A 23206-nucleotide genomic window follows, 5' to 3' on the forward strand; every position below is an offset into this window, starting at 1 on the left:
CCCCCTCATGTGTGCGAGGTAGCGCTAGGAAAAGACAACAAAGGCCCCATTCTTTCACACTCAGTCTCTAGCTGTCATGTGTAATGCACCGAAACCCACAGCTCCCTTTCCACATCCAGGCCCCACAAAACTTTCCATGGTTTGCCCCAGACGCTTCACATTACCTGGTTCAATCCGTTGACAGCACGTCGACCCCGATATACCACATCATTCCAATTCACTCTTCCTTGCACGCCTTTCACCCTCCTGTATGTTCAGGCCCCGATCGCTCAAAATCTTTTTCACTTCATCCTTTCATATCCAATTTGGTGTCCCACTTCTCGTTCCCTACACCTCTGACACATATATCCTCTCTGTCAATCTTTCCTCACTCATTCTTTCCATGTGACCAAACCATTTCAATACACCCTTTTCTGCTCTCTCAACCACACTTTTTATTACCACACATCTCTCTTACCCTTTCATCATTTCATCGATCAAACCATCTCACACCACATATTGTCCTCAAACATTTCATTTCCAACACATCCACCCTCCTCCGCACAACCCTGTCTATAGCCCATGCCTCGCAATCATATAACATTGTTGGAATCACTATTCCTTCAAACATACCCATTTTTTGCTTTCTATGATAACGTTCTCACCTTCCACACACTCTTCAACGTTCCCATAACCTTCGCCACCTCCCCCACCCTGTGACTCACTTCCGCTTCCATGGTTCCATCCGCTTCTAATTCCACTCTTAGATATCTAAAACACTTCACTTCCTCCAGTTTTTCTCTATTCACACTTATCTCCCAATTTAACTTGACTCTCAACCCTACTGAACCTACTGTACTTTGTACAATGGTACCTTGCATGCACCCAGCTAATCCTCAGGCACTTCACCATGAACTATACATACATTGAATGTCCTTACCAACCAGTCAACAACACAGTCACCCCCTTTATTTTTCAATAAATTCCACTGCAATACCATTTCCTGCGTTAGTGAGGTAGGGATAAGAACAGAGGACTGAGCTTTTGAGGGAATAGTCCCACTTGGCCTCCTTCTGTGTGTGTGTATGAGTGTGTCCTCAGAATGTAATCAACATGTATTTTATGCCGTAGAGAATGTGAAACTGTATTAAGTATCCCCTGAATAGGTAGCGTTTTCTGTAACAATATTATATTTCAGCGTTATGATACAAGATGGCAGGGTGTCAAGGAACATAACGTTACAACATATTATGGTAGATATACATAGTTTCTCTTCTCATTACACAAATAATGTTCTTGATGCATCGTCTGCTGACTGGCTGGACGGCTTAACCCCGGTGTGTTCTTCATATCACATCATCACAGGATAATCGGCTTTCACCTGATATGTGATATGGCATCACTTTTGCTCACGCGGATATGTGCACCTCAGGTTAGTCGAACTGAATATATATATTTATATAGAGGTGAACAGTACAATAACTTGTATAACAAGGTACGTTGATGTTATAATACAAACACTTGGAAAAGCCATCCTTTTCACTCCGTCATCGTTATAAGAAACTTCACAAGCTAAATAACCCATACGATTATATAATATATATATATATATATATATATATATATATATATATATATATATATATATATATATAGCCTCCAAAGCTCTGAAGTTCAGGAAAAATGTGCGATTAATGTAATGATGAAATTTGTAGAAGCCAGTAGAACCTGCAAAATCTTATATTAATTGATGTAGCAGGTGATATTTGTGGTAGAAATTTACCACTGTGAATGTGGTGAGCTGCTGAATATATGGAGTGACTGATTTTGGATAGGCTGGCAGTGGCACCACCCGATGTCATTTGTTTGTTTAGATTTATGGGTAACTGGTGCAGTGTTGAAGTAATGGATGTTCCTAATATGCTACAAATAGTGAAAATAATGATTTTAGGTTTTCCCAGGTACTTTTTATGCAATTAATTCCACATTTACCCTGATATTCATATTCCTCCCTACTATCACTAAGTTTTTCTTACCATTTATATATATATATATATATATATATATATATATATATATATATATATATATATAGTAGCCATTTTTCTGTAAAACATGATTAGGATTTTCTTTTTTAAATGAATAGTTTTAAGCTGGGTTAGGTTTTTTGGGTTATGGGAGGCTATCTCTAGTATGCTACTTTTTAATGCCTGGTGCTGTGTTAAACACATGGAATAAAATCTACTGCTTAAAAACAATGCTTCATAATAAGCTCCCTTTCATTTACTTTTAACGCACAACTATTATTGCAAAATGAAATTCAATACTTTTTAATTTTGATGAACATGCTTGTGACTATAAAGATTATTTTTTCACTTATCAAAATTTTTTCATGACAGTTGCAGAATAAGTGTTTCTCATTAATTACAGAAAAATGTTGATACTGTAGTTCATATTGGAAATGTATATTTTCTGTTTGATGCACTCATCTATTGTGCATCATTCACAGGAAATCTCGATGACCTTTCTCACATCAATAAAGTGCTTCAGTCCTTTTTTATGTTTGATGATCATGCTTGTGGCTAAAGATTAGTTTCTGACAAATTTTTCATGGCAGTTGAGGAAAAACTGACATTTCTATTGAATTACTAGAAAATTGTTGATACTGTAGTACATATTGATAATGTACATTTGTTGCATAATATTATGGCATTGGTTCAGACTTGTAATATTAAAGTGCAATAAAACTATAAGTATTCTGATTAATACTTTATTATTTTAGTAATATTCAGAGACTATTATGCTGAACCAGAATACATGGTGCAGAGCAATAGAATATGCTGTGATGCCCCCTCTGCCTTTTGTGTTTATTTTAGCCTAACTTCATCATTGTTATATATTAAAGTTGAATTTCCAAAGTCTTCATGGTTTTAATGTCTTTTATATGAATTTTAACAGTCCCAGATGAGAGGAAGAAGGCTGCTTCATGTGTGTCAGGCATTGCATGGGGTTGACAAAAATCACTTGGCAAAACTTCGGAAAAAAACTGGTTTTGCAATATCTAATTGCAAGAAAGCTCTGGAAATGCACAATAATGATTTTGAAAAGGTAATATTGATGTATTTTATTTTTAATATCTTACAAATATTATTAGAAAGGATGATATTTATTAAGTAAAATACTGGTGGAAAGAGTAAATTATATACAAAGGTTTGTGACATCCTGAAGTAACCAGAACTGGTTCAAAATATTTTTCCTCACTCACTCTATAAACACTGTTTTGTTTGCCTTGCATTTAAAGGAAGATGATGCATGCAGAACTCTCAAATGTTATTCTGTGTTTTGACTTTATTCCACAGATTGAAGCATTGTTGACCCAACAGCAGTGTATGAAATATATGATTGTGAAATCTGCAGGTAGATGTAGCAATAAGTGAAATAGTCATCACTTTTTTACCAAGAAAATACTTGGGTGTGAAAGAATGTTTTTCAAAACAGGGTGTCATGTATAAGTTATTACTAATTGTTCATCAGGACTTATAGTTAGAAATACATGAAAACAATACATAGAAAATAGTACATATTTGAAGGATAATATGAGGCTGTAAGAAAATAATGTGTGTATTGAAATGTCAGTGACAAAAGAAGATAGTCGTATGAATGGCAGAAAGGAAAGAATATGTCTTCCAATCATTGATCTTTTGGTCAACTGAAATTTGCAGATAGACTTAAAAGCAAGCGATTAAAATTGTAAACATATAATGAATATGAATAAAAGTAAGGTAATGAGATGTAATGGAGGGATGAGACATTTTGGTGTAAGTTTGAATGAGACAAAGCTAGAGGAAGTGCAGCACATTAGATACCTGGGGTTGGATTTTGCAGCAGATGAAACTGTGGGGATCGAAGTGAATCATAGGATGGGAGAGATGATAAAGGTCCTGGGTTCACTGAGGAGCACGGGGTTGAAGTCACTAACTATGAGGGCAAATATGGGTATGTTTGATGGTACAGTTGTCCTAACAGTGTTTTATGGGTGCAAGTCACGGACTTTGAATGCAAAAAACTGGAAGATGGTAGATATTTTGGAAATGAAATGCTTTAGGTCAGTATGAGGTGCAATGAAGGTTGATTGTGTAAGTGTATGACAGATGTGTGACGGGTAGAGGGGCATAATTAAGAGGTGATGATGTGCTGAAATGGTTTGGACATAAGGAGAGGATGAACAGAGAGAGACTAAGAGGACATATGTTTGAGAAGTGAATGGGGCAAGGGGGAGGGGAGCACTGAAAAGGAAATGAAAAATGATTTGAAAGTTGCTTCGAGTTATTGGGGCCTGAACATTCATCTGGGTACGTGACATAAGGGATAGAGAAAACTGGAGTAGTGTAGTATACAGTAGTGACACGACATATTTGGGGTGAACCAGAGCATATGAAGCAGTCAGGGAACACCATGGAATGGTTGTAAGGCATTGCTGTGGATGAGGACTGGTTTTTATGAACTATACATGACATCTAAAGAGTAAATGCGAGCAAATGAGATGATTCTTTCGTATAGTCCTGGTGCTACCTCATCTGTGGAAAATGGCAAATAAATACACAAAATAGAGAAAAATTTATGTAGGTAGCAGAACTCAGGGCTTGGCTGTTTGAGAATTCAGGAAGTTATATAGATTGATTGGTATATAGGTATTAATGTTGTATTCAGAATTTAACACCAGCAAAGTAAGGGATGATAATCTTGAGATTCATGTTCTTGTTAGTTATAATTCTTTCTGATAATTTCCTCTAGGCAGAAGCTTGGCTGCATGCAGAGGCACAAGCCCATGGTTGGGCAAAAGCCACAAAACTCTCTGGCCGCAAGACAACCCAGGGCCTTATTGGCATCCACATAGAGGGTAATTTAGGTGCCATCGTTGAAGTTAATTGTGAAACAGACTTTGTAGCCAGGAATGAAAAGTTTAAGACTTTAGTGGCTAAAGTAGCAAGAGAGTGTATGAACAGTGTAACTCCAAGACAAAATCATGGTGTAATAAAGGTAAGAGAATATATTAATTATAGTTTCCTTGATTTGAATTTTTCAAAAACAGCATAACCTTGGAATAATTTTACTTGTAAACAGCAATCCCCTCAAAATAATGACTATCTACTGTCATTAATACCAAACATTATCATTATTCAGAGAAGGTTTCACTAAGGTCGTACTGGTGTGAGGGAAATGACAACTGTTGTTAATAATTGAAGGGAATGTACTGTCAGCAGTACTGATTAGTTACTACCGCTGGCCTGGAGCTGCTGTGTACCCATGTGGTGCAATGGCATCTCTTTAAGTCAGCTATACACCACATTGTCTGGATGCCATTCACTCGTGCTGTTGATTCGTGGAAGGTATTCTGTGTACACCTTGTTTTGTGCTATGACATATATGTGTGTTCTCCAATGCATAGTGTACCTTTACTCTTGTGAAAAGAGCTAACTGTGTTTACTATGTACTGTATTGTACTGTGAATTGTGATTATGCTATCCTATTTCATGTGCATGTGTTTATACCCTATACAGTACTGTATTGCACATCTCTTCTGCACTGGTTTTGTTCAGTAGTGAAATGCGGTTGTGAAAATGCGAGAGGCATTAATGGAGCAGGGTACTTAGAAGGAGCCACTGAGACATTAAATAATCATCCACTGTCCTGCTACAGGTTTGAAGGAACCTATGGTAGGACTTTTTTTTCATTTTTCCATGATCATAAATTCATCTTAAAAGCAATAGAGTTGAAACATATTTCATATTCTTTTATGGATGGTATTTATGATAAAGTGTACTTCCTTACATTGTATACCTTGTGCCATCATTCAGTTGAAATAGCAGTCAGTTAAGAAAGTAAATTATTTTTTGGGTAAAATAAAAATGTACATTCTAATTAACTATCAGAGATTTGGTCCTGTGTATATACTACATATATGATGAAAAGTGTGATGACGTGTTCTTTATTCAGAGGGAAAAGGCATTCATTGTTTCAGAGGAAATAGCTTACATGGTAATCATAGGTTATGTCATGTAACCCACTCCCTCTCAGCAGAATTCCCTCAGTGGCCTAATTATTTCATTATTGAGATTTCTTATACTAAAGATTTTTGTAGTAGTGACCAGCATGGTACAGGTAGAAACATACCCCTGCGTAAGGCCATCTTGGGTGAAAGGAAAAAAGTAGGATGTCTCTTTCCTCTTTATTCCCAAATTGCAGTCTTATATTGTAGTTTATGGTCTATGACTTTAAGATCTTTTTGACATGTCCTTTTTTTTTTTTTTTTTTATTAACAAGATACAGGCAAAACATGCCTCAGTCAAGGCCATCTTAGGTGAAAGAAAAAGTAAAAGAAAAGATAATAGAAATTTATCAGAGCTCCACAGTTGTTTGTAGACCTGACTCTTAATGAAGAAAGAATATATGAAGAGGGAAAGACAGTAGAAGGAAGAGAATTTCACAGCTTAGATGTCGGAGGGACGAATGTAGAAGGTATTGTAGCACCCAATCCTCGAGTGGCCAGTTGTCACATAAAAATCTTGGGAAACAGTAGCCAAACACATGTCATAGGCCCAGACCTTTTAGGGAGGTGGGAATATATGGAGACAGCTCATAAGAACAACTGCAAAAAATCATTCTTTTTCTAGAAGAGAGAGAGAGAGCAGCAGCATCATCATCATGGTGTATGAAAAGGCAGTGAGTTGATGGCAGGAGAATTATTGAGACAAAAAGGCTTTTGATTTTCCTCTAACAAAGAGGTGGAGGATGAGCCACCCCAGGCATATGAGCAGTATTCCATATGGCAAATAAAACCCTGAAATCGCTGCTTACAAGAAAAAATAATTACAACATCTATAGACTTCAGCTTCTGGGAAGCAGACTGTGTACTCTTGATTATATGTGGTTTCCAAGACAGGGTTTATGTTATTACATGGTTGAATTGTGGTCTTTTAAAACTGATTAGAGGGAAACTTGATTATTAGAAAGATACAGGGAGAAATCGTATTTTAGCATTGTTAACTGTTACAAAGTTGCTGTTTCCCTTCTCCCATATGCTGCAAAAGTTCATATTAAGAGAGGAAATATGATCAGTATAAGAAAGAGAATGGGTATTAAAGGGAGACAGGGAAGAAAAGTGAGTTTAAGTATGTAAAGTTGAATTTTAAGAATGAGTAAATAGGGTTAGAAGCAAAAGAGAGATAATTTATTGAAAGAGAGAGTTGATAAGACAGAATCCTGAGGAACACCACCATTGATATAGGCGATTATAGTGATGGAACGGCCAGAAAGGAAACAGTGCATTAGAGAAGAGAGGGAATCGAGCAGTGAAACCAAATGATGCCTGTATAGAAAGAAAAGACTTATGAATGTACTGGTTATATAAATGATGTAGATAACTGTACAGTAAGCCTAGTCTCAAAAGGAAAGCACAGGTCTGAAAAATTAAAGTATGTATTGCAAATGTGGATGTGATTGTATATTGAGAATGTAGCCTCCCCTCCTGTTATGTCACTTCCTTTATCCTTTCACTGTAGCACTCAGCATATCCACTATACAGTGTGTATGAGTTAATCTTAAATGTGCTGAATCAGTATCTCCAAAAGTGTTATTTTGATTTACTAAAATATAATTTTCCAGATAAAATAATATTCAACTTGTTGAAAAATGTATGTGCTCTGCTCGCCCACGTATATTGCTATGCTCCCAGGCATGTGAGTTACTCAAGGAGTACTTTTAGGCATACATAATGAAGTATGTGGTATTTTTTAAAGTGATTTTGTAACAAACAAATATGAATAATAAGTTTTATTGGTAATATCTTTCATCTGGTAAGAATGACAAAGCTTAAAAAAAATTACATAACTTGTGAGCACAGATATCACACTTGTTTTCTTGACATATTTACATAAATTGACCAGTTTATGAGAAGTGATTTGGCTACAGCATCTGTTAACAATGTCTGGGATGCCACTATAACAGGTAGTATCTGTAAAGATCAGCTTTAGCAGCAGTAAAAAAGAAAAATACTATTGATTATACACTTGAGCTGCCTTGAGCTGCAGTGAATGAGTTCAACTAGTAGCCAAATGGGGTTTTACCAAAGGCTTATTCATCTCTTTTTGACACTTCCTTATTATGATAAAGGCAAGCAGTAATAAAAAATACTCAAATCCATTGCATAGGTTTGTGTTACATTATAAGTTTATAGGAACAATTTGGTGTACTGGGGTCAACATGCAATCAATGGACTGAAACCAGGCACATGAAACATCTAAGGTATACTATGGAAAGGTCTGTGGAGCCTGGATGTGCATAGGGAGCTGTGGTTTTGGTGCATTATTTATTTCATTAGACTTGATCGCCATTCCCTTGTTAGTGAGGTAGCACCAGGAAACAGGCGAAGAAAGACCCATCCACTTACATACCCATAAATACACATATACATACATATATACATGTATATTTATTTATTTATTTTGCTTTGTTGCTGTCTCCCGCGTTAGCGAGGTAGCGCAAGGAAATAGATGAAAGAATGGCCCAAACTACCCACATACTCACGTATATACATACACATCGACACACGCAAATATACATACCTATACATCTCAAAATATACATATATATACACACACAGACATATACATATATATACACACACAGACATATACATATATACACATGTACATAATTCATACTGTCTGCCTTTATTCATTCCCATTGCCACCTCGCCACACGAAATAACAACCTCCTCCCCCCTCATGTGTGCGAGGTAGCGCTAAGAAAGACAACAAAGGCCCCATTCGTTCACACTCAGTCTCTAGCTGTCATGTAATAATGCACCGAAACCACATGTATATGTATATATACATGTATGTTTATGTGTATTTATGGTACCGGTACGTGAGTGGATGAGTCTTTCTTTGTCTGTTTCCTGGTGCTTCCTTGTTAATGCCGGAAATGACTATCAATAATAAGTTTATCATATTAATAGTAGTGTTTGATATGGAAGGTACAGAGTTTGTAACACAACATAGCAAAGTAATATTTCTTGAAAAGGTATTTGCAAAGTTCCAGATATTTTGATAGATTGTAGTATTTTTCAATTAAAAACCTCATTTTATTTTTCTCAGGAAGCCTTTTCAGAAGAGCATTTAAAAGGCTTTCAGACAAGTGAGGGGAACACTTTAGGTGACCTCTTAGCCCTTGCCATTGGAACTATTGGAGAGAACATGAGTTTACCCCGTGCTGTGCGGATACAGGGAAGTCCTGGAACTCACCTTGTTGGCATTAGTCACCCTAGTACTCTGGACCAAAATCTTCAAACTGGCAAATACGGGGCAATATTGGCTCTGAAGTCTTCATGTGAACTTACTGAAGTTGCAAAGCAGCTATGTGTACATGTTATAGGTAAGGATATATTTTCAATATTTTTAATTTAGATGAGGAATATTAAAAATGATACCCAAGTCAGGATTTGAGGTGGTGGGGCTTATGGATACTGGCAGAAAAATGGTGTCATAATCTTAAAATAACAATTTTAGAATGAAGTAATGCTAATGAAGTGTTAGTGGCAAATCAGTTACGAAATCTGAATGTAATGTTCTGCATGCAAGATCCACAGTACAGTATATGAGAAAACCAGTTGTATACAGTATTAATTTGATTTATGGTGACCTTCACATCTTTCTAAAACCATATTTTCAGGTATGAATCCTAAAGTGATTGGGACATTATCAGATCCCAAAGCCTCCAATCCTGATGATGAGACAACTTTAGTTCATCAAGAGTTTCTCACTGATCCTGCAAAGACTGTTGGTGAAGTACTACAAGAGGAAAATATAGAAATTGTAGATTTTGTTCGTTTTGAATCTGGGGAGCAGACTGTTGATATTAATTAAGGCTATTTTAGTAATAAAATTAAAAAAATAATGCAAAAATTACTTCACCCACTTATATTCTTTAAGACTCTTATATCTGTATCTTTCATGCTTTCTCCTATGACACAGCAGATTGAGTTCCTTTTTATTGCCCTCTTCTGCTCTCTCAACCACGCTCTTTTTATTTCCACACATCTCTCTTACCCTTACGTTACTTACTCGATCAAACCACCTCACACCACACATTGTCCTCAAACATCTCATTTCCAGCACATCCATCCTCCTGCGCACATCTCTATCCATAGCCCACGCCTCGCAACCATACAACATTGTTGGAACCACTATTCCCTCAAACATACCCATTTTCGCTTTCCGAGATAATGTTCTCGACTTCCACACATTTTTCAAGGCTCCCAAAATTTTCGCCCCCTCCCCCACCCTATGATCCACTTCCGCTTCCATGGTTCCATCCGCTGACAGATCCACTCCCAGATATCTAAAACACTTCACTTCCTCCAGTTTTTCTCCATTCAAACTCACCTCCCAATTGACTTGACCCTCACCCCTATTGTACCTAATAACCTTGCTCTTATTCACATTTACTCTCAACTTTCTTCTTCCACACACTTTACCAAACTCAGTCACCAGCTTCTGCAGTTGTAAATTCATGATAGACTGGGTTATGATGTTCTCTCCTTGACACCACAGTGGCTTTTGCAGCATTCTCTTCCTACACCTTATTGACTTCAAAAGCATACCTCCATACATCACAATCTTGGCACATTAGGTCCTTTTGTTGGAAGAACCCTCACAAGTATTCCCTCTTTGATCCCTCCACCTATCCAATGCCTTTTTATTCACCTTTACCACTCATCTCGGTCAGATGTATGCACTATACTCACAAATGCATACCATGCTAGAATTCCAGTTTCAACAACCACTTGACACCTCTGTTATCCCTTCTATTCCATACTTTACAATATCATTGATTCCATTCCTGTTTCTGTGGGTCTCCAACTCCATGAGCTAGCAGAAGTTGAGATGCGCAAATCCCATTCTGATATCCTTATTTCTAATGTTGTCCCACTATTCTTATTTGAATACACATCTTACCCATTAATCTGATAACATTAGTCAACAAAATTTTTTTTTTGTCCCATGATCTAAAAGGTGGACCTTATAGTACTTTCTATGCTGAATTCGAATGTTTATAGATTTTTTTCTTTTTCTATCAGGCATGGTTTTCAAGTGTCAGCAATTAAATTTTACAATGATTTTTGGCTATATTTGCCCTCAGGAACATCCCTCCTTAGTGTCTAGCAATAATCTCCCAACATATAGGGAATTAAACTTTCCTGGATACCACTTTTCCTTGTCCAAAATGTCCTGGTGAAATCTTTTGCTATTCTCTTTACTGACTGACCCAAGACTTCCAGGAAAAAGTGAGTCTTCAGGAAAATCAAAGAAATGTTATTGTCAAGGTTAAGAGATGATTCTGCATGAAGTATGCCATGTAACAGGAAATCATCTCTGGAGGAAAATTTCATATTACAGTATTGTATACTGAAGTTCTTTCACATTAATTTTCCCCCCAAAGAAGCAATTGAAACAATTTATTTTGATAAAGAGGTCTATATTAAATTGGTAGTAACTCTCACAGCTTTAAACATATTAACATAATGCTTGAAACATCACATTTTTACAGCCATGGGCAAGTATGTATGTGTGTTTGCATATATAAATGTACATATATTTGTGTATATATCCATTTTTAAATATATATACGTAGCAAATAGTATGAAAAAAAATATGTAGCAATATTAACATCTTTAGAAATACATTAATAAGCTACACTTTCATATCTGCATTCTGGAAACCACATATCTCTCCAACGCTGCAGACATAAATGCAGACATAAATTCAACACATAAAACCCCTGATGTTCAGAAGGCAACTTCCACTCTTGAAGATAATGAACACCTATTTCCCAGTTATCCTGCACTTTAAAAAAAAAAGTAAAACTACCAATTCTTGAAAAGTAGTCCCACCAGATGGACATGGCTTCCTTTCTGAATGCTACAATATCCCCCACAGAAAGGTTTCTACATGATTCAGGAACCCCATAGAATGGGCTCCTGAAATAGAAAAATAAAGTAGGATAAGGTGTTTAATTAAAAAGGTTGAAACATATGGAGAAGCAGTCACAGTCAAAGAAGAGATGAAGACAAGATGGAGTATTTTGTTGAAAGTGTCAGATAACTAGGTGGCAGTAGTAGGGCATTTCCTATATGAAGTTATGCAAAATGGGAGTGTCACTGCAAGAGGACCACTGAACAGAGACAAAGTGAATGCTTTACATCAGATGGAATGTGGCAAAATGGCTGGAGTGGATAGGACTGCAACTGAATTTCATGAAAAGGTGGGTGGCATCATTGTTGGTTGGTTAGTTAGGATATTCAGTGTAAATATGGCTCAAAGACAGGTCTCTTAGGATAGGCAGAATACCTGTGTAGTGCTTTTATATAATGGCAAGGGTGACAAAAGTGAATGTTTGAACTACAGAATTCAAACATTCACTTTTGCCTCCCTTGCCTTTATATATGGGCACCACACATGCATTTTATAAATCCTCAGACATGTCACCTTAGGCTACACAAACCATGAATAGCCTGATTGATTAACAATAAAATCAACCCTTATCTTGAAAAACTCTAATACAATCCCATCCACTCTTACTGCACTTCATCTTGTGATCTTGTGCAAGGGTTTCAAAAACTTTTTTCACCACACCACTCACTAAGACTGCCTCAATCTGCAGTTCACCTTGTCAAACACCACACCCACCACCCTATCATCTAAGACATCCAGTAGTCCTTCAAAATACTCAATATATCTTTTTAACCTCTTATTTGTTTGTTACCACATTTGCATCAGCTTTCCTTACCTTTGCTTCAATTTGTTCTCTTGTTCTTTTCAAACCATTCACCTCCTCTTAGAACATCATTCTTTCTGAAATTCAACATTCTCCATGGCATCTCTCAATTGGCCTTTTTCTTTTCTCGTACCTTTTTCAGCCTCCTACCACTTCTTGTGCCCTTCCCAATCAATTATACCCCTCTGCTGATATCATTTATATGCCTCTCTGCTTTTCCATTAGTGATTCAAGACAGACAAATGCACACACAAACACACAGAGGTAGTAGGTGGCAGGGAACCACAATGACCAAGATGTTAATACTAACTGAGTTTTTGAAGTTATAGGAATGGTGGCTCAGAGAAGCAGCACCACATTGACTGTCAATTTACCCTGTCTGGCCTAGGTGACTGCCTTTTCTTTCCACCTCACATAAATGTGGGTTCCTTGCATTCAGTCCACAAACAAGCTCTCTCCTACTTACATACCACTGAATAACTTGTAACTCGCACAAATATTTATTTCTCCTCTTTAAATTTTTCTGCAGAGTACTATGATATAGGCCTGCCTTGTGACCAAATCTCTTTAAAGTTAAAGGAGTTTGTAGAGATGAAGCATCATGAGTGTATAACTCTTTCCCAAACTGTCCAAATAAGTAATTACACAGGTAACTCATTTCTATGCTTAGTTGATCACTTTTTATATTCAACAAAACTGTACTAAAGACAAACTTCAATATTAAACATTAGCCCTAAAATCTCTCTCTAACTCTTTCTGCAAATGCTTTAAGGTTCCCATAAACCTTTGATGGAGGGCTTCCTGAAAATAAAAAGAAATAATTTTAATGTTAACTTTTCACAAGACTTTAGAGGGCAAACTTATATACTGGCAGTATAAAGTATCATAAAGAGTGCATATAACTTTTAAAAGTAACAATATAATCTGAAAACCCTTACCTAGAATTAAATTACAGATTGCTCTTCTAGCAATCTGGATATTCTGGTATGAGCCCAATATGTGAACACGAGAGTCTGCTAAGATGATACGAGTCCGTGTTGCATTCTCAATAGTGAAGCGAGTCTTGCCACCTTTACCAGCAACACGACCGATGGCACGTGAGAGATGGTCACCCTGTAGTGTTTGCTTTACTGTTGGGTGATTAATGAAGGTAGGATCAACATAATTTACTTGTTAATATTTCAACTTCATCTATTCATACTATACAATAAGGTGCTATTCAAATTCAAAGCCAAGTTAAAGCTGAATTTTCTCAAAACTTTTTGGTTCTTCATCACTTCCCCTATCTCCATGTGTCGACCAAAAATTACTTTGAGTATTTGTTGAAATAGACTGAATTAAATTTTAGCAGTCATATAACAGAAGTATCTACCTGGCAAGTTTCACCAACATGCAACATAATTGTGCATACACAAGTATACATATATGAGGATGCATCCCTGAATATTAATTTTAAGGAAGCAATTACAGCAGTGATATAAGACCACTCTTGCCCTTTTATACTGCCAAACGGTGGCAGTTTATGACATTCATGAGATGTTATAAATGATATCAGTTCTCTTGATTTTAAATCAATTAGGTGCAAGTTTAATTCCTAGCTGGATTAATCAGGATATATATTTTCTAACCCTTCATCATATACATTTAGGTGCACCTACCATCTTTTATATCAAATGTCTCAAGATAAAGGTCATCAAGACGAATAAGAGCTAAGGCATCATCAACATCAAAGCCATAAACAAATGCCTGAAGGAAGTCTGCTGCCTTCTGGATGCTATTTGGATCTTCAGTTTCCTTACCAGTCTGTGGAGTTCAATGAAAAAATAATATTTAACATGAAGCCAACATAACATGGTCTACATAAGGGCTATTCCAGTTACTGTCAATACTCCAGTATGCAGTGATGAGGCAGAGATAGTGACTAAATAGAACATGGGAGGGGAGATCAAAAGGAACTTAAGTTCCAGGATCTATGCAGGTTTTATTACTATAATGTCAGCATTAAACACTTTTCATTCTCATACAATGTTATAATCAATATCAAATACACAAACCTTTTAAAATTCAAAATAGTACATCACTCAATAAAAATCAGTAAATGGTCTAAAGTGTGAAGGATGAGGCACTAAAGGCTAAAATGCTGCACTGGGGTTCACCTTGAGGTAGTTTCTATAGAGAACTGTCATCAGAGGTATAGACAGACAGCTAAGAAGAGGATACATGCAAATGAGGCCACTTTTCATTTGTTCTTAACACCACCTCACTAAAGATAGATACAATTAGTTATGACAATTAGTTATGTAAAAAAAAAAAAGTAAAATAAGGTATGAGGTGTACGCAAAGATCAAAAGTGGAATGGAAGGAATTCATCCAGCTGAACATTCAGGTTTGAGTGGTGTGCATAAGATAAACTCGATCACTGTGGTATTTGGTATGTGACATGCTGTCAATGGGCTGAACCAAGGGATGTGAAACATATTAAGGTAAACCATGTCAGTGGTACCTGGCTATAGATGATAAGATCTGATTTTGGTACATTATACATGACAACTAAGTAGAAGATGAATGCAAATGAGGCCACTATCCATTTGATCTTGATACCACCTCATCAAGGCAACAATTAGATTAGCAGAATGTAAAGATCAAAAGTGGAGTGGAAGGGTAAAATGAAGAAATCCTAATAATGAAAGGTGATAGTGAAGTGTGTAATGATTCTGCATCAGTCACCCTGCAACACAAACAAACTTACCCTAATTTCAATATTTCTGGTCTTGAGGTTAAACCTGACTTCTAGCTTCAAGTGTTCAACAATGGGAGAATATATCTTTTCCCAGTTGTCTTTGAGGGGAGTGTACCTGAAAGTAAATAAGGCAATAAAAAAATTTGTAATAACTCAGTTTACTCCAGTGAATGTACTAGGAAAGTGAAAATAATTTATGTGCACATCCCTACTTCCTGAAAGTGCAATTACAATAATTATCACATTTAAATAATAAGCCACATTTTAAGTTGAATATTGACTGAATATCTTCCCACATGTTGGTCAGCATATTTAAGAGGTGAGGGGCCTGGTACATAACAGAACTTTAAGATACTATTTTGTGTGGAAGCAGAGCTCCAGCAGCTTATGATGTATAATCTTGTTCTTATATTTCCAATATCAGGTTCAGGTAAATATGCAAGCTGTTTACTTATCACAAAAATAGGAAAATATTATCATACTTGATTCTGTGTCTGGAAATACCCTCATCTGAATAAGGATGAGGGTCAACAATGAATACATCATATACAGAAAGTGTATCAGTACATCATGGTTGGCAATAGAAACACCACTAAGGAAAAATTACAGTTATCTGAGAGATCAACTATGAACCTCCAATTCTAATGAAAAATTTACTACTGAACATTTTACATATCGCATAATCATTTAAATCTTACAAACATATGTGCTCCTCGTCTTTCTATTCTTCGCTCTCATTCTTAATTACCCTATTAACTGTACACTGCCTTTGATATCAAATAATGCTAACAAAGCATGCATCACTGCAGCATTATACTGATAGCTCTACACCAGAACCCTGTAGTTATCCCACATAAAGATGTCAGGCAAGTACAGTATCATGATGGTAGTCTATACTGCCTTGCCCTTCAACAGGTTATATACCTGTGTGTAGCTATTCTTCATTGGAAGGTATAAACAGCAACAATAAGCATTAGTTTCTATTTACACAATGATATGCTGTAATTAGTCATAATTCTTTCTGCTGCAAAAATGCAAGTCTTCAAAATTTTCCCAAGCACGAACACAAAATACTATATCATACCTGTTGTTTGGGACATGTATTTTCCTCATCTCCACAAAGTTCAACTTCTCCTTTTTTGCTGGAGGGAAAGATGGCCGAATTTCTGCACCACCCTGTGTTGAAAATTATACTCACTAATGATACTCAACATTTTATCATGAGATTAAGCGTATCCTAAATCCAAGCATTATAACTAAGCGTCAATGAAATATACTTTAAGTGATCATGTGTAAAATGTTGCTTGGGAAGTGTCAGGGTGCTGTGATGTGACTGTGACATCATCAGCATGAGAGAGAGAGAAACTTCACACTATGGTCTGCAAGTGATGGAAGGTCATACAGGAAAACAGTGAAGAGGGCTGGAGAAAGTACTGTTCCTCGGGTACACCAATGTAGAAGCTGAGGATTTTGGAGATGAGGCCTTTGAAAATCTACCCAGCCTCAGACCCAACTGTAAAGTTGACAGACAATTTTTTTTTTTTTTTTTTGCTTATGTGGAGACAGTGTTGAATGTTCTACTGATATCTATGTGACTATTGCTGTGTGGGAAGGACACTATGGTTGGATGAAGCCACCCATGATATATTGTTTGAACTTGGATAATAGTTAGTTATGGAGTGACTAGGCCTAATAGTGAAATGGGTAGGTGAGTGAGATATTTTGGTTGAATCGATTGTGGATCAGTTTTTCCAGGACATGAGTTACCGATGATAGCAGTGATATGGGGGCAATACGAGGAAGGAGACTTTGGAGGGTTTTAGGATGGGTACTGAGAAGGCAAGTTTTTAGATGTCTGGAATTTTGTTGTATAACCAGGAGTGGTTGAAGATATCTGTAAGTACTCGGAAAGCAATTTGGATAAAGTGAATTAAGAGGAAATCTGATATGCTGCTGACGTATGGATGTGATGCATGGGCTACATATAAGAATGTAAAAAAAGAGAGTGATTGTGTCTGAAGTGAAATGTTTGTGGTGTGTGGATAGATTATCAAGTAAGTAATGACAGGGTAAGAAAGAGGTATGGTAATAAGAAGAGTACTGTTGAGAAAGCTGAAGAGGGTGTGCTTGAATGGTTTGGGCTTATGGAAAGAATAAGTGAGGAGAGGTTGACAAAAGATGATGCATGTGTCGGAAGTGGAAGGGACAAGAGGGGAAGACAAAACTGGAGATGGAAGGATGGAGGGAATAAGATTTTGAATGCTCTGGGCCTGAACATGCAGGAGAGTGAAAGGCATGCCAATAATAAAAGTGAACTGGAGTGATATAGTATACAGTGGGTGTCATGCTGCCAATGTACTCAACCATGGCAAATGAAGCAACCGAGGGAAAACACTGTTAGGGGGCTGAGGTTCCAGTGCACTACACATGAAAGCTAGAGAAGGATATGAGCAAATGATGCCTTTCCTTTACCTGTTCCCAGGGAATCAGCAAACAAGTATAAAAGAAAGGCTACACATATATACATTTTACAAGCCTAGGACCCCTTGTATAGGGGTCCTACAGCTTTAAAGTTGTACTTCAGTGAAGAGCAGGGAAATAATGAACTTCTGTAAAGTGAGAAGTTCCCTGATGAAACTATACTCCTTTTAATCAACTGATGCTGCCTGCATATTACTGTTACAGACCCCTACTTCACTAACACACATCTCCATAACATACACTCATTAAAAATTGGAAATGAAATTGTTGAATTACCTGTGCACTATCCATTGCTGTGTCTTCCTCAGCCTTTCTTTTCTGTGGATTCTTTTGATCTGTAGCCTTCTTATTCCCAACTGCAGATTCATTTGGGATGTTTGGTTTAACTGAAGCCATATCCCTAATCAAAAGTAGTACAGAAGGTGAATAAGAAATCATACTTAGTGATGCTGGGGTTAAAGGCAGTTCCCTCTATGGCCACTCCACTGTAGTAGTCAGTCTGATGAAGTGACCTCCCCTCCTATCCTATCAACAATGGTGTTCCTCAAGGTTATGTCATAACATATACTCTTTCTCTTAACAAAGTGAATTATCTCTTCTACTTATGATTCTGGGGGCCTTGAAGAATGTGTGGAAGTCGAGAACATTATCTCGGAAAGCAAAAATGGGTATGTTTGAAGGAATAGTGGTTCCAACAATGTTGTATGGTTGCGAGGCGTGGGCTATGGATAGAGTTGTGCGCAGGAGGATGGATGTGCTGGAAATGAGATGTTTGAGGACAATGTGTGGTGTGAGGTGGTTTGATCGAGTGAGTAACGTAAGGGTAAGAGAGATGTGTGGAAATAAAAAGAGCGTGGTTGAGAGAGCAGAAGAGGGTGTTTTGAAGTGGTTTGGGCACATGGAGAGGATGAGTGAGGAAAGATTGACCAAGAGGATATATGTGTCGGAGGTGGAGGGAGCAAGGAGAAGAGGGAGACCAAATTGAAGGTGGAAAGATGGAGTGAAAAAGATTTTGTGTGGTCGGGGCCTGAACATGCAGGAGGGTGAAAGGAGGGCAAGGAATAGAGTGAATTGGAGCGATGTGGTATACCGGGGTTGACGTGCTGTCAGTGGATTGAATCAGGGCATGTGAAGCGTCTGGGGTAGACCATGGAAAGCTGTGTAGGTATGTATATTTGCGTGTGTGGACGTATGTATATACATGTGTATGGGGGGGGTTGGGCCATTTCTTTCGTCTGTTTCCTTGCGCTACCTCGCAAACGCGGGAGACAGCGACAAAGTATAAAAAAAAAAAAAAACCTTATGATTCTCTTCATTCTTCAATTTATGATTCCTTTTTACATACTTCAACTCACTTTCCCTCCCCTTCTCCCACAAATACTTAATCTTTCTCATACTGAACATCCATTCTCTCTTGGTTCAGACCTGTATAGCATATCAGAGAGGAGAAGCACCAAAGTTGTTAAATCTAACAATGCTAAAATGCAATTTTTACCTATAGTTCTATAAGATTCATTTGTTTTCCTCCTCCTAAATTTCAGAACACCAAAATTCAACCCTGTCATAGTACAAACATGTTAGGCATAATCATAGCCTCCACTCTATCATAGAAACCTGACAAAATTGAAACCACAACCTCTGCTCCCAAAATGCCGGGAATGTTGTATAGGTGCCATTTTTAATCTTTCTTGCGAGCAGCTATTTCACATGTACAGTGTTTTGTTTGTCTAAGTATGTAGTACTCCTTACACATCTGGGGTGACTCATCCTCCACCTCTCTATGAAACAGGGTGGACTCAAAATCAAAAGTCTTACTTATCACTATTTCTACTGGCATCACCTGTCTTAGACTTTCCCTGTCTGTATGCTACCATGATACAGCTTTCTCTATTCTGCAGGTATCATTTTTGCCACCATTTTAGGTTCCTAATGCTTAAACCTAAGACATGCAAGCATTTGGCTATTTCTTCCCAGAGTTTCTATATAGCGACAAGTCAATCAAGGACTGGCTGTTATTGATACCTACTTCTTCCCTTAAACAGTTAAACTGTGAAATTTGCTTTCTCCTTCCTCTTTACATATAACCTTTCTTTTGCTTCCAAGGTTTAGAAACACTTACTAAGCCCTGATTAATTTCGACATTAGTTTTCTTTAACCTGAGATGTGATATGACTTGGTTATATTTTGCCCATCCATATCGGTCACTATTTTCTCACTACAAAATATATCCTTAAGAAAAACTTATGCTTACTATGTAATGTATATCCAATTATTCAGAATTGCCGTAGGACCCCTTCCCCTTAAGTTTCTCCAGCCCCAGGGATTAGCTTCTTTCAGTATGGCAGTCAATATGGACTCTTCTGGAGTGATCAGTTCTTTCACTGCATTCGCCATAGGTGACTTTCATTCACAGTATAACCCCATGCAGTCGGAGTCCGGTAACACTTACAAACAGTAAATCCCCGTATTGGAAAGGGCATAAAGATCAATTAACCAAACAATAACAAATAATTTTACATGGATCGTAGCGCATTAAAATTTTCAACAATAGTGGTAAACTATTTTTCGCCAATCATTAAAAGAAATAATTACTCTGATATTATCTCATAAGATGTCAACTTAGAAGACAAGAATATTAGAATATAATCCACATACTTACCGAACTAGTTGATACACAAGGTGACAATATATCTTATATATATGTAAAATCCAGTTAACAGTTAACTGTGTCCGTTCTTAATTCCAGTTTACTGTGTTACCTATTTACTTATGATCACTCTGTATGTATAGTTGTGCAGTTATAACAGAATTATAACAATATTGATGTAAAAGACCTAAGTACAGTCTTTGTTGACATCTGGAAACTCGATCCACGTGCTGACCTGGAAAATATATATTATGTGTAATTATTGTAATATTTAATTTCCATATCATCAAGAGAATAATTATATCTAATATTTAGGTAAAATTAGCCATAAGATATATATCACTATAACTTTTTAAGAAAAAGACTAAATGTTACACAATGGAGTGCAGCATCGTCTGCAGGTGAGCGGCCAGTCAACCTGTCTACCCGGTTGTGTTGTGGTGGTTGGTCAGCTGGCTGTGGTGTGAGGACTGACTACCAAGTTGCTCTCTGACGATCAAAGATGATTCTCATTAGAACCAGTGCCTCCCTCGCCAGGCAGAAACTATCATGGCAAATGTTCCGCCAGGTGAGTCACTCAAAGTAACTGCTTTCTTTTCCGAGTGGGAGGGTCTTGTATAGGGTCTAACAAGACTTCAAGGATTAATGAGGGTATTTAGGGTTAAAGGTTAATATAAGTTTAGCGTGATATTCAGCCATATCTAGAAGTTGTTTTTTTAGTTTGGTTTTAAGTTTGTTATTTTTGCGTCAAGTACATGTTGTGTACACTGTTCAAGTACAGTTCCTTGACAAGAAATTTTGGTAGCATGAGGATATTTGAAAATAAGGAAAGAACATCAAGTATGACAAATGAATTTCTCATAAGGTCTTTCCAGTTTAGGTTGCAAGACAACTGGGTAGCTGATGGAACATTTGATTTCTTTTTCCTCTAACACAGCATCACAGTTACAGCAGTGACTTCGACTGAGTAGTTTCTTAATGATGATTATAAACCTGCAGCTTTACTGAAAGTATTCTGCTCATTATGTATATGATAGCAATATTCATTATCTATGTTTTGCATTTTTTTTGCCCTTGACATTGAGAAGAAATCTCATGTTAAGGCTAGTTGCTAAGTATAAGTTTGCAATGACAGTAAATACAATGCACTGATATGTATGTGGCAGTGACGTGGTATATGTAGCAAAATTTTGCTGTAGTTAGAAGTGCCACCTGAATTTCTTTCCTTTTGTGTTTATGGGCTTGGTACAAGCCCATAAACTTGTCAGAAAAGAGACATTGCAGAAAAAATTACTAGATATGATAGGTACATCAGTTTCAAGTAAAGCACATGGCCAGCCATATAGCAGAAGTATTCTATTTTCATGGTATTTGTTTCTTTACAGTGTCCTGCCTGTTTTTCTACATCTGCAGGAACAACACCTTTGGAGAGGATTAGAAATATTGGCATATCAGCTCATATTGACTCTGGAAAGACAACGCTTACAGAGCGCATTTTGTTCTACACAGGTCGGATTAGTGAGATGCATGAGGTTAGTGCCTGTGTTGAAAGGCCTTATTATACTATGTATATATATATATATATATATATATATATATATATATATATATATATATATATATTTTTTTTTTTTTTTTTTCCTTGAATGGCTTTTCCCATGTTAGCACCAGGAACAGACAAAAAAAGGCCACATCCATTCACTTACATTCTCCAACTGTCATTTGTAATGCACCAAAGCCACAGCTCCCTATCCACAACTAGGCCCCACAGACCTTTCTGTGGTTTACCCTAGACACTTCATGTGCCCTCATTCAGTCTATCGACAGCATGTCGACCCCTGTATACCACATCATTTTAGTTCACTCTATCCCATACATATCTTTCACCCCCCTGCTTGTTCAAGCCCCAATCACATAATCTTTTTCACTCCATCCTTCCACCTCCATTTTCGTCTCTTTTCTCTTTGTTCCCTCCACTTATGGCATATATATCCTCTCTGTCAACCTTTCCTCACTTATTCTCTCCATATGTCCAAACCATTTCAGCACATCCTCTGCAGCCTTCTCAACCACACCTCTCTTTTACCCTTTCATTTCTTACTCAATCAAACCACCTCACACCACTTATTGTCCTCAGATATTTCATTTCCAATACATCCACCCTCCTAGGAACCACTGAAAATATTTCTCTCTTATACTTCTTAGGCAATCATTTGTTGTATCCTTGTGTATTAGCAAAATTTTATATAGGGCTTAGGATAGACCTCTGACCTCCAGGCTTCCACCTTTTGACTTCTCTACCTTTTCTACTCTCTTTCCAGCTTTCTTTCATCAGACCATTTCAGTCATTGTTAATTGATTAACTCTGATAAATGCTGCCCCTCAGGATCTATTTTCTTTCCCCCATCTTATTTCTTTTTGTTAATAGTTCTCATTTTTCATCAAAAGACAGGAAATCTTCATGCAGTGATAACTCTGCATTCCTTCTCTTCATTCAAATTTGCTCCATCCTGTTTCTTTTG

At 37.1% G+C, this 23206-nt stretch overlaps 3 protein-coding genes across 6 annotated transcripts in view; 2 read left to right on the plus strand and 1 right to left on the minus strand.

Annotated features, from left to right (window-relative positions):
* Positions 1-1252: 1252 nt before the first annotated feature.
* Positions 1253-9944, plus strand: mEFTs (elongation factor Ts, mitochondrial). Of its 2 annotated transcripts, XM_071668182.1 has the most exons (5): positions 1253-1411; positions 2938-3087; positions 4774-5019; positions 9138-9414; positions 9712-9944. In XM_071668182.1, the coding sequence occupies exons 1-5, from the start codon at positions 1373-1375 to the stop codon at positions 9903-9905; spliced, it is 906 nt and encodes a 301-aa protein (XP_071524283.1). In that variant the 5' UTR covers positions 1253-1372; the 3' UTR covers positions 9906-9944. The 2 variants fall into 2 exon arrangements, with proteins under 2 accessions (XP_071524283.1, XP_071524284.1); XM_071668183.1 differs by lacking the exon at positions 2938-3087.
* Positions 9945-11496: 1552 nt separating this feature from the next.
* Positions 11497-20919, minus strand: l(1)G0004 (lethal (1) G0004). Of its 3 annotated transcripts, none has more exons than XM_071668184.1 (7): positions 20697-20919; positions 18314-18437; positions 16641-16732; positions 15566-15671; positions 14475-14619; positions 13755-13946; positions 11497-13617 (listed from the first exon to the last, which is right to left on the minus strand). In XM_071668184.1, the coding sequence occupies exons 2-7, from the start codon at positions 18431-18433 to the stop codon at positions 13550-13552; spliced, it is 723 nt and encodes a 240-aa protein (XP_071524285.1). In that variant the 5' UTR covers positions 18434-18437; positions 20697-20919; the 3' UTR covers positions 11497-13549. The 3 variants fall into 3 exon arrangements, with proteins under 3 accessions (XP_071524285.1, XP_071524287.1, XP_071524286.1); XM_071668186.1 differs by having other exon boundaries at positions 20797-20912; XM_071668185.1 differs by lacking the exon at positions 20697-20919 and adding an exon at positions 20289-20422.
* Positions 20920-21060: 141 nt separating this feature from the next.
* The window catches only part of mEFG1 (mitochondrial translation elongation factor G 1), a 53475-nt gene continuing 51329 nt past the window's right edge, over positions 21061-23206 (plus strand). The window contains 2 exon segments of the mRNA XM_071668181.1: positions 21061-21252; positions 22070-22216. Of these exon segments, the coding sequence (XP_071524282.1) occupies positions 21187-21252; positions 22070-22216 (213 nt within the window). The 5' untranslated portion in view covers positions 21061-21186.

The sequence above is a fragment of the Panulirus ornatus genome, chromosome 12 (genome assembly GCF_036320965.1).
Source record: "Panulirus ornatus isolate Po-2019 chromosome 12, ASM3632096v1, whole genome shotgun sequence".
NCBI classification, from domain to species: domain Eukaryota; kingdom Metazoa; phylum Arthropoda; class Malacostraca; order Decapoda; family Palinuridae; genus Panulirus; species Panulirus ornatus.